Genomic DNA, 16,714 nt, shown 5'->3' with positions numbered 1-16,714 from the left:
TTAAAGCCGGATTGCTTGTTGTCCATGAGATTGTTTTGAGTAAGAAAGTCCAGGACTTGATTGAACACTACTTTCTCCAGAATCTTGGCCATGAATGGAAGCAGGGATACTGGTCTGTAGTTTTCAAGTAGCGTATGGTCCAGGTTGGGTTTCTTTAGCAGTGGGGTTACCCTAGCCTGCTTAAATGTAGTGGGGAATAAACCAGAGTCAAGAGATGTGTTAATTATGTGAGTCAGTGTTGGTATGACTGCAGGAGAGATGGCTTGCAAGAGATGAGAGGGAATGGGATCGAGTGGACAGGTGGTTGCATGGCTAGATAGCACAAGTTTGGACACCTCAGACTCAGAGAGCTGAGAAAAAGAGGTGAGTGTGTGTGGTGTTGGTGTTGTATCTTGCGTGTTTGTTGTAGGTGCAGCAAATTGAGCACTGATTTTTGCAGTTTTGGTGCAGAAGAATGTAGCAAAGTCATCAGTAGTAAGTGTGGAGGATGCGGGTGGAGGAGGAGGATAGAGGAGGGAGGAAAATGTTTTAAAAAGTAGGCGAGGATTAGTGGCATTGTTGATTTTCAGACGGTAATACGTCTGCTTTGCCGAAGTAACCTCAGCTGAGAAAGAGGACAGAAGAGTTTGGTATGTTAAGAGATGTGCAGGATTTTTAGTTTTCCGCCAAATTCTCTCCGCAGCCCGAAGTTTTGAGCGATGCTCACGGAGAGCATCCGAGAGCCAGGGTGCAGGAGGACTGGCACGGGCTGGCCTGGATGCAAGAGGACATAATCGGTCTAGACATGATGCTAGTGTGGAGCAGAGTGTATTAGTGGCACTGTTCGAATCAAGTGCAGTGAGTTTGCGAGATGGAGGAAGAGAGTCTGAAACAATGGTGGATAGTCTATTGGGTGAGAGAGATCGTAGGTTTCTGCGAAAGGTAACCAGTGTAGGAGTGTGTGGCGGCTCAGGAGTAATGTGGATGTTGAGAGACAGAAGGAAATGATCAGATATTTGTAGTGGAGTTACTATTGTTTGATCAGTGAAGCAGTGTCATGTGTAAATAAGGTCTAGCTGATTACCTGATTTGTGGGTAGCAGAAGTAGGTGCTCTTTTTAGGTCAAAAGAGGCCAGCAAAGTCTGAAAGTCTGCAGCTTGCGGTTTGTCAACGTAAATGTTGAAGTCACCTAGCACCAATAAGGGAGTGGCAAAATTAGAAAAAGATGAGAGAAGAACATCCAGTTCATCTAGGAAGTGACCTAATTTACCTGGTGGGCGGTAGATGACAACCACATTTATGTAGAAGGGGTGGATAATGGTGACTGCATGGAATTCAAAGGAGCTGATTGTTGGCAGGGACGGTATCAGAGTAAATTTCCATTCTTTGGAAATTAGTAGTCCAGTCCCACCCCCTCTCCCTGTCTGACGAGGAGTGTGGGAAAAAGAGAAATTAGCAGAAAGAGTAGCATGTGTAGCAGTGTCCTCCGGCCTCAACCAGGTCTCAGTTAGAGCCATTAGATTATAGTTAGAATATGTAGCTATGGAGGTAATAAAATCAGCCTTGTTAACAGCTGATTGACAATTCCAGAGGCCCACGGAGAGAGAGAGTTGTGAAATAGTAGATACATGTATTGAACGAAGGTTGTGAGGATTACGCCTGCAGCGCACCTCCCGTGTTTTGCGAGTGTTAGTAACAACAGGAATTAGAAAACACATAATAAAAGTGCACTGACAACAAAAAAAAATAAGTGTAAAGTAAAACAATACAGTAAAGTACTCAAGTGCTTTGTCGGTGTCTTTGCTCGGTGGAGTCGCGCAGGTAGAGTCGATGGTCTTTACCCTCGTCGGTCTTCACACGAGGCGGTCTTCACACGAGGCTGCCGCGACCGCTGCCGCGGTGAACTAGTTGTTTATATAACCCCAAAGCACTAGCTGATTGAATTCAGCTGGACACGCCTCGAGAGTCAAAACAAGGGCCGAAACTGAGGCGGACGACGCGAAACCGCGTTTGCGTTCGCTACACAAGCTCTTATAGTAACCAAGGAAACAGTGGCTAAACAACTTCTAGTATTATACACAACTGAAAGCAAGTTTAAATGTCCTACAACTTTACACAAACAGCTGGAAACAAGTCCTCAAACCATACACAACAACTGAAACAAATCTTAAATGTACTTACAGGCTGCTGGTCTAGATGCTGATAAAGTGCTTCTCCTGCCGACTAATGCTAGCGTGCTCGCTATATAGTGGTTACCTGGCGTTTGGACACGCCTCCCGAGTCAAAACAAGGGCCGAAACTGAGGCGGACGACGCGAAACCGCGTTTGCGTTCGCTACACAAGCTCTTATAGTAACCAAGGAAACAGTGGCTAAACAACTTCTAGTATTATACACAACTGAAAGCAAGTTTAAATGTCCTACAACTTTACACAAACAGCTGGAAACAAGTCCTCAAACCATACACAACAACTGAAACAAATCTTAAATGTACTTACAGGCTGCTGGTCTAGATGCTGATAAAGTGCTTCTCCTGCCGACTAATGCTAGCGTGCTCGCTATATAGTGGTTACCTGGCGTTTGGACACGCCTCCCGAGTCAAAACAAGGGCCGAAACTGAGGCGGACGACGCGAAACCGCGTTTGCGTTCGCTACACAAGCTCTTATAGTAACCAAGGAAACAGTGGCTAAACAACTTCTAGTATTATACACAACTGAAAGCAAGTTTAAATGTCCTACAACTTTACACAAACAGCTGGAAACAAGTCCTCAAACCATACACAACAACTGAAACAAATCTTAAATGTACTTACAGGCTGCTGGTCTAGATGCTGATAAAGTGCTTAAAGGTTAAAGTGAAAGCAACCTACTGCTTACAAAAAGACCTTTAAAAAATATGGAGCTCTTGAAAGCAGCAGAGCTGTGGGTGCATGAGCATTGCTTTTTGTTCAGTCTACTTAAAAGAGAACTAACTGCACCAGCTACTGTCCAGGCATGATTGCTTCACGCAAGGAACTGTTTCTTTTTGAAAATTTTAAACATTCACCCGCATCACATAACCTGAAATCAGCCTTGACACTGAAGCCCTGATCGATGCTTCAGGATAGCCTGTGTGTAACCATGCACGTAATCATCCTCTCATCCGGGATCCACCTGCTTTCTTTTGTTTATGCGAATCCAGTTAATATTGCCATCTCTTATGCTTATCCCTCATTGGCCGATCCTTATTGTTGAACTTTTGAGCTTTTTAACAAAACTACAATTTAAAAAAGATCTTCAACCAGCCAAACTTAGAAATAAATTTATATATAAACAAAAAAAAAAAAAAAGAAATGAATGGAAACATAAAAACAATTAAAGCTGACTCAATAAACCAAAAGTTGATTAAATTAATAAATACTTCAACAACAGCAATAATTAAATCCCTATCCCTGCTAAAACTTTCAGCCAGTTCATTAATGCTCCCAGAATTCAACTTGTTTCTCTTGAGCTGATTTCAGTAGCCTCGGCATCGGTCTACTGGACTCCCATCAACCAGAAAACCTCATCCATTCCAATCTTCCAAACTCAATTCAGCTCAGTTAATTAAAAGCTCTTTAGCCAGCGATACTGAATATGCACGTCTCCTCCTGATCACAATTCCATTTATTACTCAGCGCAAGTTAACTGGAAGTCTGTTTTTCATTTTGTTATGCTCCAGCTGAGCTAAAAGACACTCAATCTGGCATGTCGACCTTTGACACTCAACAAGCCGCCGCTGAACTTTATCCAAACCGACCGGACACTGCTTTTTTCAAGCTTAGTCGTCTTCCTCCAGACATACAGCACTGCCTACAGGAGCGTCACTAATTAAAGGCCTCAACATTACAGGCTCATCGTTAGACCTCTAATAATGCACAAACCCCAGCTTTGAGAAGCTCACTAATGAGAACACGCTCTCTGTCTCATCAAATGCTGCTTCTTCAGGATCTACAAGCACTTTGAGTCTTGTTTCTCCTCTTACACTTCATGAGCGGTGTCATCTTTCTGACTGCACTTGCTCTTCTTTAGTTATACATTTAGTTTTATTCTCATTAACACAGTGATGAACATTAGGATCACGGTGAAGAAAAACGCTGCGCTGTGGATGCAGTGTTAGGATGTTGCTAGGTGTCTGCAGTTTTTCAAACATGAGAGAAAGAATAGGCTGCATCAGCAAAATATTAATGAGCAAAAACTTGGTGAATTTTTTTGAATGAGACAATTACTGTGCATTATACAATTTTTTAAATAAATTAAAAGTCTATATTTTTAATAAATTAAAATACTAAACATAATTTCACATAATTTAAATTTTGCAGTAAATGTAATTAATATAATATAATATAATATAATATAATATAATATAATTTAATGCAGAAAAACTAAATATAATATAGTTTACACATGAATAAAATACATTCAAATAAATAAAAAAAATAAATAATAATAAAATAAAACATTGAATAAAATAACATAGAAAAAAAATAATACATTAAATAAAATAAAATAGGAAAAATAAATCAAAGTAAAATTAAATTAAATAACAAAACAAATAAATAAATAAATAAACCATCAGGATTCTCAACCCAGAGATCTGTAATGTCAGTCAGAATCAATGTTTGCCTCTAATGACAGACAGCAGACATGCAGCATGTTTTCTACACTGGGGTCACGTTCATGTCAGCCCACAGGTACCATGAAATGCCTGATCTGGAGTAAAATCATGCGTATGTCTCTCTGCCTGATGGTTAAGGCCTTCACGCACCTGCTGCTGGCCTGCTCCAGCAAGATAAGTGGACTGACCAGATCGCTCTGTCCATCTGTTCAGTGACATCAGCTGATCTGTGCTGTCCTGCACGCAGCACGAGTCCTGCTCTGAGTCACTGGCACGGCTGTGCTGTTGTGCAAATGATGATCCTGAAGCAAGGCTTTATTGCTCTCAATCTGTTTAACACACTCAGCCTACCGGAGAAGGTTTTCTGACTGTACAAGAGACTCACGATTGTTTTCAAGACTACTGTTATTATTTTTTTATTACATGTATTGGCACATTCCAGTGAAATTTAATTGGGGATTTTGCAATGCATTTGAAAGAAGCAATTCTGTTCACCAAGGCTGTTTGTTTGATTAGAAAGACAGAAAAACATTAGCATTATAAAATATTTTCAATGTACATTCAAATGCATTCTTTCAGTATAAGAAAGCTCACAATGATAGCATTATGTGTGTGTGTGTGTGTGTGTGTGTTTGTGAGTGTGTGTGTGTGAGTGTGTGAGTGTGTGTGTGTGTGTGTGTGTGTGTGTGTGTGTGTGTGTGTGTGTGTGTGTGTGTGTGTGTAAAAATCATTGAAAAAATTGTTTAAAAAAATCTAGCTATAACTGTGCATATTATTATTATAAAATTCAAATGTATATGCAGTTAATGTATGGTACAATCAGTAGTGCATTACAATTTTCAGTTACTCCCCAAAAAAGTAACTAATTGTGTTACTTTGTTACTTTTTATGGAAAGTAATGCATTATAATATTACATTCGAGTTACTCTTGCATTATTTTTCCTCACCTGCCTGAGGTTTGATCTCTTTCCGAACTAAAAAAGCAGGTGTTTTTTCACCTTTTTGTTTATAGAGAAGCTCTGCATTTAACAACCACCTATATAACCTACACCTAATTTTTCCTTTAAAAAATGTAGGACATAATTCCATTTTGAAAACTTTCTGAGCCCAGAGCTATACATGCTGTATATACAGATTCACGAAAGCATGTAAAGTAATGTGTTTGCTACTTTTGAATGTTTTGTGTAATTAGTTAAGTAAATTCACTGTCCATTGAGATAAAGATTGCAATAAGGCCTAAGAGTACTAACGTGAAATCATTTATATTAAGGCAAAAACTGATTTTAAACCTTTAAAATGACTAATAACAAAATGAACAGTTAGACGATAAAAAAAATCCCCAAGTCAAAATAAATCTTTGAGCTTTAGATATTGAATAAATTTCTTCATGTGGCCTTAACAAATGTGTAAATGGCAATCCAAAAGAGAAAACATCTTACTATAATAAACAATGCTTCTACAGTAGACAGTGGCTGCATCTCTTCAACAATAATTTTTTTAAAAACTTTTTTAGTTGAATTAATTGTTTTACCAGGAGAACGTGAACTGATGTCAATCATTTGTTGTTTAGCTGGAGGTATGGTGTGGGTGTAGTGCTTCGCATTTAATTTTATTTATTTTTTTCCGATGTCATGTTTCTTGCAGCTGTCAATAGTCTTACTTACACATAATCTACACATAATCTTTTCTTCGATGAGTTCAAAATAACAAGAATCCATTGCAAAAATGTAAGTCTCCAGTCTGCCATTGTTTCTGTTTCTGACTGTCTAATGATGACGAGCGAATGAATTGTTTGTTTTTAACCGGATCTCCTAAGTGAACCGATAGAACGAGTTGTCATGAAACGGTTTGCATCTTTAGTACTAACATACTGGATACCCCCTCTCACGCGAAATAAACCAAAACCCTGAGCTATTCAGTTACTAGAACAGTACACTGACTCATCTGCTATAAAAAAGAGACCTGATGCTGATGATGAATGCAAACCAACTGTCTGTTCAGTCTCAGCACACTCTCTCATTGAGTGTGTGATTCGACCTGACTAAGGTCATTTTTATTCTGCAATATATTTTGTAAAAGCCAATTAAGCAAGGTAAAAAGTAACTTGTTTTACACTATTTTTTAAAGTAACTCAATTAATATAACTTATTTTTAAAAGTAATGCATTACTTTACTCGTTACTTTGGAAAAGTAATATTATTACGTAATGCGCATTACTTATAATGTGCTACCCCCAACACTGGTTTCAATGTTATATTACATTATTATTACTATGTGTGTGTGTGTGTGTGTTTGTGCGATTATTTACATTCAGATAACTTTATAGACATGTTAAAAAAACATTATGAAGCTGTATATTACTATATATTATTTTGACATGGATTACTATTATTTTTTTCTTATTAGTAGTAGTGGTAATATTCATTTTATTATTAATATTATTATTATTAATAAGACATTGGTCCTCGGTTGCAACATTTTACTAATAAATACTAACATTTTTAAACAATAAATGTATTTTAACCACTAAACTTAAATAAGTTACATTTATTTCCCCCCCATAATTCTTGTAAATGTTACAGACTACAAACGCCACCAAATACATTGGTGGCAAACTTTTCATTGTATTTTTTCTCGGTGTCTTTTAAAAGGTCACAAACCAAGCTTTGAAGTGACCCTTCATATACTGAAACATTTTCTCAAACACAAGAACACTCCTGAATAAGATCATGAGGGAAGACTGGCATAAAGAGATTACTCTGAATAGGACTTTATCGAGGACATGAGCCATCCGAGGAACATTGTTGTGCATGTAAATGTAGGTGACGGCACGAACAGTGTGCAAGTCAGATTTATTATTTGGCAAGGCAGCCTTTGAATCCCCTCCAGGAAGCCAAGCTTACACTGTGCTCAGAAAGGGATGAGAGCCAAAATTTAATTCAACATGTCCCCCCTTTTCTTTCCTTTTGGGTTTCCTTTGCCTGCTCTCTAGGGGTGGGATGATATCTCACACACGGCTTCAATGCTTTTGCAGAGACTCAATTCTCCGAATGGTGCTACAGCTTGATTTTTCCGTTTGAAAGAGAGAAGCGGTGAGATGATAATTTTTCATTACCTGCCAGGTGCAGTGGAGTGGAGTTGCGTCCCTGTGTGTCTCTGCAGTTGATGTTCTCCAGGCTGCAGAGCTTCTGGACTCGGGCCAGGCAGCCTTTTTTGGCGGCGTCCAGAAGTGCTGCATCGCCTCTGAGCAAGTCCTGGATATCTGTGTCTCCCTCCTTCACCATATCCAATGGAGTGTTCCCATCCCGATTCTTCTTGGTGGGGTCTGCTCCGTGCTGTAAGAGATAAGCACTTTGAGCTCAGATATACAGAGAAGCACAAAGGCTGACTTGTAAAAAAAAGAAAAAGCTTTGTGTAAGATTAGTCCTTTTCACTTTATACTTCTTCAGATGTACTTGATCACCGTTCAGACATTTAATTTACAGTGTGCGTAGCTGAAGTCCATTTCTTAAAAAAAATAGAGTAGTAAAACATTATTTACTATCATCATGGTAAAAATAAAATAAATCAATTATTAGAAATTAGTTATTAAAACTATAATGTTTAGAAAGAAATTGGAGGAAAAAATAAACAGGGGGGCTAATAATTCTGACTTCAACTGTATGTGTATGTGTGTGTAAATATTTATATATATGAGCAATAACACACTCGTAGCAGTGCGATATGGCTGTATATCGGCACTGGTGGGAGGCATGCAATGGCACGAGGCCGCAGACTGAATGACTTAGTGCCCCCACCAGTGCCGATATAGAGCCATATCGCACTGCTACGAGTGTGATATTGCGTTATACAACAGTTTGACGGCATAATTGTGTATATAAAAACAAAATCAAACATGGAGAGTTTCAAAAACCCTTTTGTATGAGGAACTACTTTCTTCCACATTGGATTCAAATCATAAGCTGACAGTTAAACAGTTGAGCAAGCATCTTTTAAACTTTAGATCTGTAGGGTCTGCTTGTTGCTGGCTATATGTGGGCGGAGTATTACACAAAGGGTAAAGAGGCTGTTGGAGTTCTGATATTGCAGAATATTGCACGGCTATCAGCCAATCAGATTTGAGAACCAGATAGAACCGTTGTATATATATATATATATATATATATATATATATATATATATATATATAGAGAGAGAGAGAGAGAGAGAGAGAGAGAGAGAGAGAGAGAGAGAGAGAGATACTAAAGTAGTAATCACATCGAAAATAAAAGCCTGCATTTACATATGTACTGTAAGCTGTGCACTTTTATTTTGCATATCCATATAAATATACATGTATATATTTGACAAAAATTTAATATTCATATCTAATACAAATTATACTTAAATATCTAAATATTTTAGTTTTGTATTGTTTTATTATATATAACTTCAGTCTGATTCTTTAATATGATTGGCTGATAGCCGTGCAATGTTCTGCAAATAACAGCACTCATCCAGCCTCTTCATCCTTCAACCCGTGTGTATTACTTTGCCCACATACAGTGACAAGCAAAGGACACTCTGCAGTTTGACAAATATTGCAGCTGTTGGACAACATAATGTACTTTTAAGGCTTTTTAGAGAATATATATTTTGACACTATAAGTGTTTAGATTGTAACTGTGCAGTTAATTTATAAGGATAGTGCCTAATCTTAAATATTTATAATTTCTGAGAGACAGCGCGTCCGCGGCCATTAGCCTTTCATTGAGCAGACCAAAGACGGTTGACTTTGTTCATCTACAAGTTGGCAACATAGACAGCACAATAAGCCCTTAGAAGAGAAAAACTTGTAATTTCTAACTACAGCTGATCAAATCATTATTGAACAGATAAATGACATTCTAAGTCAATCTCTCTCTCTTTTATAAGTTGCAGTGCTGTATTTATACCATTTAATTGTAGTGTATTGAGTGTGAGATGGGACTCACATATTAAGAATGTATGCATTTTATGTTGTCCACTCTTTGTATAACCCTGAGTTACTTTTTGGTTGGCCATCTGTTTGTTTCTAATGAGTCTCCTGTTTTTGTTACTGCAGACTAGTCGAGTAAAAAGAAAAAAGAAGAAATGCCCGCGTGTGTTTAATGTTTTTTTCTTTTTGCAAACAAACAGTAATCTGGTAGAGGTTAATTATTGTGATCTCCCGATTGCATCAGAAAAAATACTAGTAAAATCCCTGTAGACTGATGACATTTCATGCGGTTCAGCCTTATAATCTTAAAATGTGAGCAAAATCACCGGTTTTGTCTTCACTTTAGACATTGCGGTAGAGAACCGTTCAAATACGAGCTCTGAAGTGACGTTGGTGACAAAGCAATGGTTTCTGCTGTTCTGATGTCAGCTGTAGATGTGAATGAAATGATGAGGAAGAAAGTAGTTCCTCATAAAAAAAGGATTTTGAGACTCTCTGTGTTTGATTTTCTTTTTTCTATACACGATTATGTCATCGAACTGTTGTATAAATGCAATATCACACAAGTAGCAGTGCCATTATTTATTAAAATATAATGTACTGTCATCATGGCAAAACAAATTAGTAATTAGAAACAAAGTCTAAAATCTTCTTTTCGTTAAGCATCACTTGGGAAATATTTTTAAAAGAATAGAAAATGTACAGATGGGCTAACATATATGTACATACTTACACATTTTTCTATTGATTTGTTGATTATAGTTTTAGAAAACTCAAATCGACTCAATTTCATCTTTATGCAAACCCCAATGAATTAAATTCATAGTGTCTCATAATATTTTAGTGCAGTTTACTGCAATAGATCAATAAATCTGAATCTAAATCAAATTTAAACTAAGGGTGCTTTCACACCTGCCTTATTTACTTCGACTGAATCGCACTAGAGTTCGTTTTCCCTTTTGGTGCGGTTCGTTTGGGCAGGTGAGAATGCAGCAATCGTACTCGAGTGCGCACTAAAAGCAGACCAAATAAGCTTACCGAGACCTGCTTGAAGAGGTGGTCTCGGTATGCTTTCAGACGAACCCTGAATCGGTTCGTTTCTGGTGATTATTATCCGTACTAAAACAGGTCCAACCGCAAAAAGTACTGCGACTTTTGGACTAATCCAGCTGCCGTAGGCCGATGCGCTGTGCATTATGGGATATGGAAGAAAAATATTTGTTGACAGCGCTTTACCAACAGAGAGAGAGAGGGGAAAACATTACCTGATGGATCGTTGTAAATATTTGCGCAAGATGACCATGTTGCAGTTTAGCTAAATTAATTCACGCCTCCTCCTGAAGTGATGAGCGATGCATTAAAACACTGTTTTCCAGCCGCAGCCGTGCTTCATTCTCAAAATGTATAGTTTGTCTACAGCAGGCATACAATCAGTCAGCGCAGTCGTCCCTCCAAAGTAAAAACGACATTTTGTGTCTGCCGGTTTTGTTTACTTGGGGGAGTTCATTGACATTTTCCCGCAGGTGATTTCTAACTAATCAATAAGCAGTTTAGGAAATATGTTCAACAACATCTGGCCAATGAGAGATGTTGATTTTGTCAGATGACTGGATTTTGGTTCATTTCAACTGGTTCGGACCAAAGCCAGAAGTGTGGTGTGAAAACGACCCAAAGACGGCTGAAAATGCAACATTGTATCATTTATTTCCCTTGGTCTGGACCAAATGAAGCTAACTACATATGTGAAAGCACCCTTAGACTCTGTTCAGTAGAATCAAACAAAATCAGGAGATCAGTGTCAACACGGTCATAGCTTCAAAATCACGCAACAATTGTTCCTGCAGATTTACATTCAGCGCATGTGAAATGCAAATGTCTTTTCTGCCGTTTTAACCGAAGACAACCTCAGCAGTTCCACTTCGGGAAACAAAGTGACATGTTTGTTTGAAGGCTAATATGCACAATCCTTCCAGCTCTGAAGCCAAAGCTCTCAGTGACAGTAACCTGAGGTGCGATGAAAGAAGACGACATTAAAACAACAGACGTCTGCTCAAAGCCAATAAACCTGGGGGCCCTGCAGCGTTTCTGACTGCATTTACTAACTTTTACAGAGTGATAAAAAACCATTAACAACTCCAGGCTGTCAGGCGTCTGGAGAAAAGAGGTATCACTTGAATGAACAAGTATATGGAGTGACGGGAAGAGGTCAGTACCTTCAGAAGCAGTTTGCAGATCTCGTATTTGCCCTTGGCCGCAGCCTCGTGCAGCGGGGTGAACTTCCATAGGTCAGCCACGTTGACCGATGCTCCATGTCTGACTAGCAGCTCAGCCACTTCATAATGACCATACGAGCAGGCGTTATGCAGCGGCACCAAACCTCTGGCAGAACACAGGGAAATCAAGAGGTAAACAGAGATTATAGTTTACCTTCAAGTGCTGAAAACTAATGCTGACAAATTAAAGTCAAACCCCAAAATTATTCAGACACCTTCAACACTTATCATATGATCACAATTTATTTTCTATAGTCTGGTGAGTAAATTTAAAAGGAACTTCAACTGTCGCATGAGAATTTCATCTTGATAATGTCAGATAGAAAGGTAGAGTATGTAATAGATTCCAATCATTCATTTATTTTCCTTCGGCTTAGTCCCTTTATTCATTAGGGCTCGCAATGGCGGAATGAACCACCAACTTAACCAGCATATCTTCCAGCTGCAACCCAGTACTGGTGAACACTCATACACTCTTAAGATTTCATTCATTCATTCATTCATTTTTTTTTTTTGGCTTAGTCCCTTTATTAATCAGGGGTCGCCACAGCAGAGTGAACCACCAACTTATCCAGCATATCTTCCAACTGCAACCCAGTACTGGGAAACACCCAAACACTCTTAGATACCAATCATCCAAAAATTATTTCAAGAACTGTTTATATGGCAATATTGACACAAATATTATAATTTGTTGTCTACGCTAAGTCTCAATTACTATGTTTTCATCCAAATCAAATTTGGAACATCTCATAAAACATTTGTGAACAATGCACCATTTCAAAAAGAACAAAATCATTACTTCCTGATTAAAAAAACACCAAATATCAAAAAGGTAAATAAGTGAGTGATTTAAATGTCATATATAAGGGATTTACAAAGCATAAACAGTAAATAAGCAATTTATCTCATCCAGCTTGGTCTGACAATTAGACTAAACCATAATGATATTGATTTCATTTCAATATATTATGCAGCCACTAACCTTTGTGTAAAGGCAAACATAAGACTCTGGATTTAAAGGGATAGTTCCCCAAAAAAATAAAATAAATTTACTCATCCCTCAAGTGGTTTCAAACCTTTATTCATTCAATCAGTTTCCTTCAGCTTAGTCCCTTTATTCATCAGGGGTCGCCACAGTAGAATGAACCAACAACTTATCCAGCATATGTTTTACACAAGCGGATGCCCTTCCAGCTGCAACCCAGTACTGGGAACCATCCATACACACTCATCCGCACACATACACTACGGCCAATTTAATTTATTCAATCCACATATAGCGCATGTCTTTGGACTGTGGAGGAAACCGGAGTAGGAGGCCAACACAGGGAGAACAAGCAAACTCCACTAAGAAATGCCAACTGGCCCAGCCAGGACTTGAATCAGCAACCTTCTTGCTGTGAGGCAACAGTGCTAACCACTGAGCCACCGTGTTGCCTTCAAAACTTTATGAGTTTTCTTTTCATGTTGAACACAAAACTATTTATTTTGAAATGTTGGAAATCTGTAAACATTAACTTCCATTAACCATTAAACAGAGATACAATAGAAGTCAATGGGTACAGGTTTTTAACATTTTTCTAAATATCTTCTTCTGTGTTCAACAGAGGAAAGAGACTCAAACAGGTTTGTAGCAAGTGAGTAATGAGTAAATGATGCCAGGATTTTCATTTTTGCATGAATTATCACTTGTAATTGGGTGTACTCTAAACTGAACAGCAGGAAGTCTCACCCTTTGTCTTTGGCGTGGACGTCGGCACCATGGTGTAAAAGATATTCAACCACGGCCACACGATTATAACCGGCAGCAAAGTGGAGCGGCGTGGAGTGACGACCCTCCAGATCACGACAGTTCACATTCTGAGGGGAGCAAAGTTGCTGCAGAAGATGAAAAAAGAGAAAATGCAATTAAACGTTATGCAAATTTTCATATTGCAAATGCAAAACTTTCCCTCGGATATAAATACATAGCAGAAATAATTTCATTTGATCTGCTTTTATAGGGTAGCAGGCCAGCGTTAGGGTATGCGTCAATAGAGATTCTGATTAATTGCCTGACAAAAGTGTAATTGGTGCTCTGATCTAATTACTTTACGCATAATGAGGCTTTCAGATAATAAGAATCAGATGGCATCAAAGGCATCCATCCGTACAGACATTTTTATCGTCTGTTTCTAAATCACCATCTTCAGGCTTACATTACCAATCAAAAGTTTGAGGTTAGAAACTTTTAGATTGGAAGGCTTAGAGCAGGGGTGCCCAAACTCTGTCCTGGAGGGCTGGTGTCCTGCAAAATTTAGTTCCAACCCCAATCAGACACACCTGGGCTAGCTAATCAAGCTCTTACTAGGCTTTCTTAAAACAGCCATGCAGGTGTGTTGAGGCAAGTTGAAGCCAAAATCTGCAGGACAGCAACCCTCCAGGACCGAGTTTGGGCACCTCTGACTTAAGAGTCAGCTTAAATGACTGAACTTGGCTTTGTTAAAAAAAAAAAAAAAAAGATTTGTATTTACATTCAGAACAATGACACAAAAACACTTGATTGATATGTAATAGTTTGCAATATTAAGAATGACATTTTTTATTACAATTGTTCACAAAACAATTGTTCACAAAAAAAATAAATAAATCATTGAAAACACAATTGGCAGGCACATAAAAAAAGTCAAGAACAGAACAAAACATACAAAACTAGTCATGAATAGCGCATTAGTATTTATAAACTGGTTATTAATGTCTGTTAATGTAGAGGTAATGCTTAACAATGAGGAATAATAATAAATTAATAATAATTTGGAATAGAATAAAAACAGTTTTTAATCTTTTAAAAAACATTAAGGTCAAAATGAATAGCCCTTTTAAGCTTTCAGTTATATTTGAGAAAATCTATGTGAATTTATATTTACACATAAGATGTATATATATGCATAGGATACAAATTATATATAAATTTAAATATCTATGTAACATAAAAGTTTTGTAGAGTTTTGTTGTTATGCATGTATGTATCACATAAACATAGTAACACAATTTTTAAAGCATTTAAACGTGATTTATGTTTGCCCAACACTAATATTTTTGTATATTATTACATTAATGTAGAATTAAATATATTATTTATTATTTTTATCATTTATTCCCGAGAAGGTAAAGCTGCATTTTCAGTATTTTCAGCCTTAAAGCTGTGTATCCACCAGACGGTTTTTGCACTGCCTAAATGCAAACGCTGGTAAAAAAAAAAAATAAATAAATAAAAAAACTGGGGGAAAAAAAAAAAAACTGTTAACGTTTCTTGCCCTTACAGTTGTTGTGGTGGTGGAGACAGTTGTGCGGTATAGTCCCGCCCCTCCTCCACTATGATTTGATGGCTAACTCAAAAGGGACACTGATAAACGCTGCATTTTCAACATGCAATGGCTGAAAATAACAGCAAACACTCATCGCTGACTGTAAAATGCCCGATCAGTGCCACGCTACACTGCAAGCACTCAAAAAACGTGGCGCTACCATTGAAAAAAACAGAATCCAAACATTCAGCTCAAGGAAAAGAAAAAAAAAACAACGCTCCGATGGACTCGCAGTCTAAACGTAACAAAATTTTTCAGAAATAATTATAATATGCTAACTGGGTGCCTAAAAATTATTTGTATCAATCCTAAAAATAACTGCAGCTAAATATTTTTGTAAAATATTATTTGTCAAAGAAAAGGTTCAAAGATCAGCTGTATGGCAAAAACACCTCCAAACATAGATTGAAGTGTATGTAAAAGGATACCTTTGAGTGTATGCTGGCTCAGCGATTCTTTTGAGCACACACACATACACACAAAACAGTCGAAGGTTATCTTACATCTGCCCTGTTCAAGGTCATGCATTAGAAACAAAACACATTAAAGCTGCATCCCTGAAAAGTTACATTGGCATAAAGAATCTAAACCCATTCAGTTTTGGGTGTTTTTTTTTTTTTTTTTTTTTTTGTTCAGACAAAAGCCTAAATAGAAGTTCAATATCCATAACTGCAGATATATTTTATTCCCCATGTAACCTGGTGGATATTTGTAATAACCATTACAACAGTTTTTATTAACATAGCGCTACAAAAAGACATCTACTTTAAACAAGTTATCTATTTATTTAAGTCATCGATATATTAATATTATTTATTTAATTTTATATAATGTTATTATTGCAAAAAAGAAAAGAAAAAATAAGGACAATTTCTCTTTCTAGAGAATTACTTTCTCACCTCCAAACCCCTATTTAATCCTTAACTGCTGGACAACAAATGAACCATCTTAATATTAAACCCAAATAAAAGCATCTCTCACCTTCACAGTGTCCAAGTCTCCAGCTTTTGCTGCCTCTAAGAGTCTATAATCCACATCTGAGTTCCTTACTGGAATGTTTTCTAACAGACATGAGCATACATTACTGTGCATTTCCATAACTGTTCACGTATAACATCTAAGCCCATATAAACAAACCCAAACCCCAGATTCAATCCCTACCGTTTAAGATCTGCTGTACAGCTTCATTGCCCATCTGGGCGGCTGTGAAGCCCTGCAGAGAGACGATGGCAGGATCGGCTCCATAACTCAACAGCAATCTGCATGTCTGTAAGTGTCCAGCCAGAGCCGCCCGGTGCAAAGCCGTCTGACCCAGTGTGTCAACAGCATTCATCTACAAACAAACAAACAAAAGAGATGGAGAAGGAAGTAAGCAGTCTGAAAGTGCACATCTGAACGCAGAACACAGAGTGAGACGGCGCTGTAAGCAAACCAGGCCTCTTTTGAAATGAACACAAATATGAATTAATCAGACGAGCCCCTGGGAAACGTCTACGCTCCTTCAAAGACTATCAACACCGC

The 16,714-nt window shown here is 37.8% G+C and overlaps 1 protein-coding gene across 6 annotated transcripts in view; it reads right to left on the bottom strand.

Annotated features, from left to right (window-relative positions):
* Positions 1-16,714, bottom strand: part of tnksa (tankyrase, TRF1-interacting ankyrin-related ADP-ribose polymerase a) — a 174,393-nt gene that overhangs the window by 35,115 nt on the left and 122,564 nt on the right. For all 6 annotated transcript variants that reach the window (XR_015520199.2, XR_015520200.2, XR_015520201.2 and 3 more), the window contains 5 exons: positions 16,355-16,526; positions 16,175-16,254; positions 13,579-13,724; positions 11,784-11,949; positions 7,729-7,948 (listed from right to left, as the gene is read on the bottom strand). Coding sequence is in view for 3 of the 6 variants with exons in the window: in XM_087301060.2 (XP_087157186.1) it covers positions 7,729-7,948; positions 11,784-11,949; positions 13,579-13,724; positions 16,175-16,254; positions 16,355-16,526 (784 nt within the window). In the remaining 3 variants the exon portion in view is untranslated. The remainder of the gene's footprint in view (positions 1-7,728; positions 7,949-11,783; positions 11,950-13,578; positions 13,725-16,174; positions 16,255-16,354; positions 16,527-16,714) is intronic.

This window comes from Danio rerio, chromosome 21 (assembly GCF_052040795.2).
Source record: "Danio rerio strain M-AB ecotype USA chromosome 21, GRCz13ab, whole genome shotgun sequence".
NCBI lineage: Eukaryota > Metazoa > Chordata > Actinopteri > Cypriniformes > Danionidae > Danio > Danio rerio.
The sequence above is the reverse complement of the archived record's forward strand: the minus strand, read 5'-3'. Positions and strand labels throughout refer to the sequence as shown.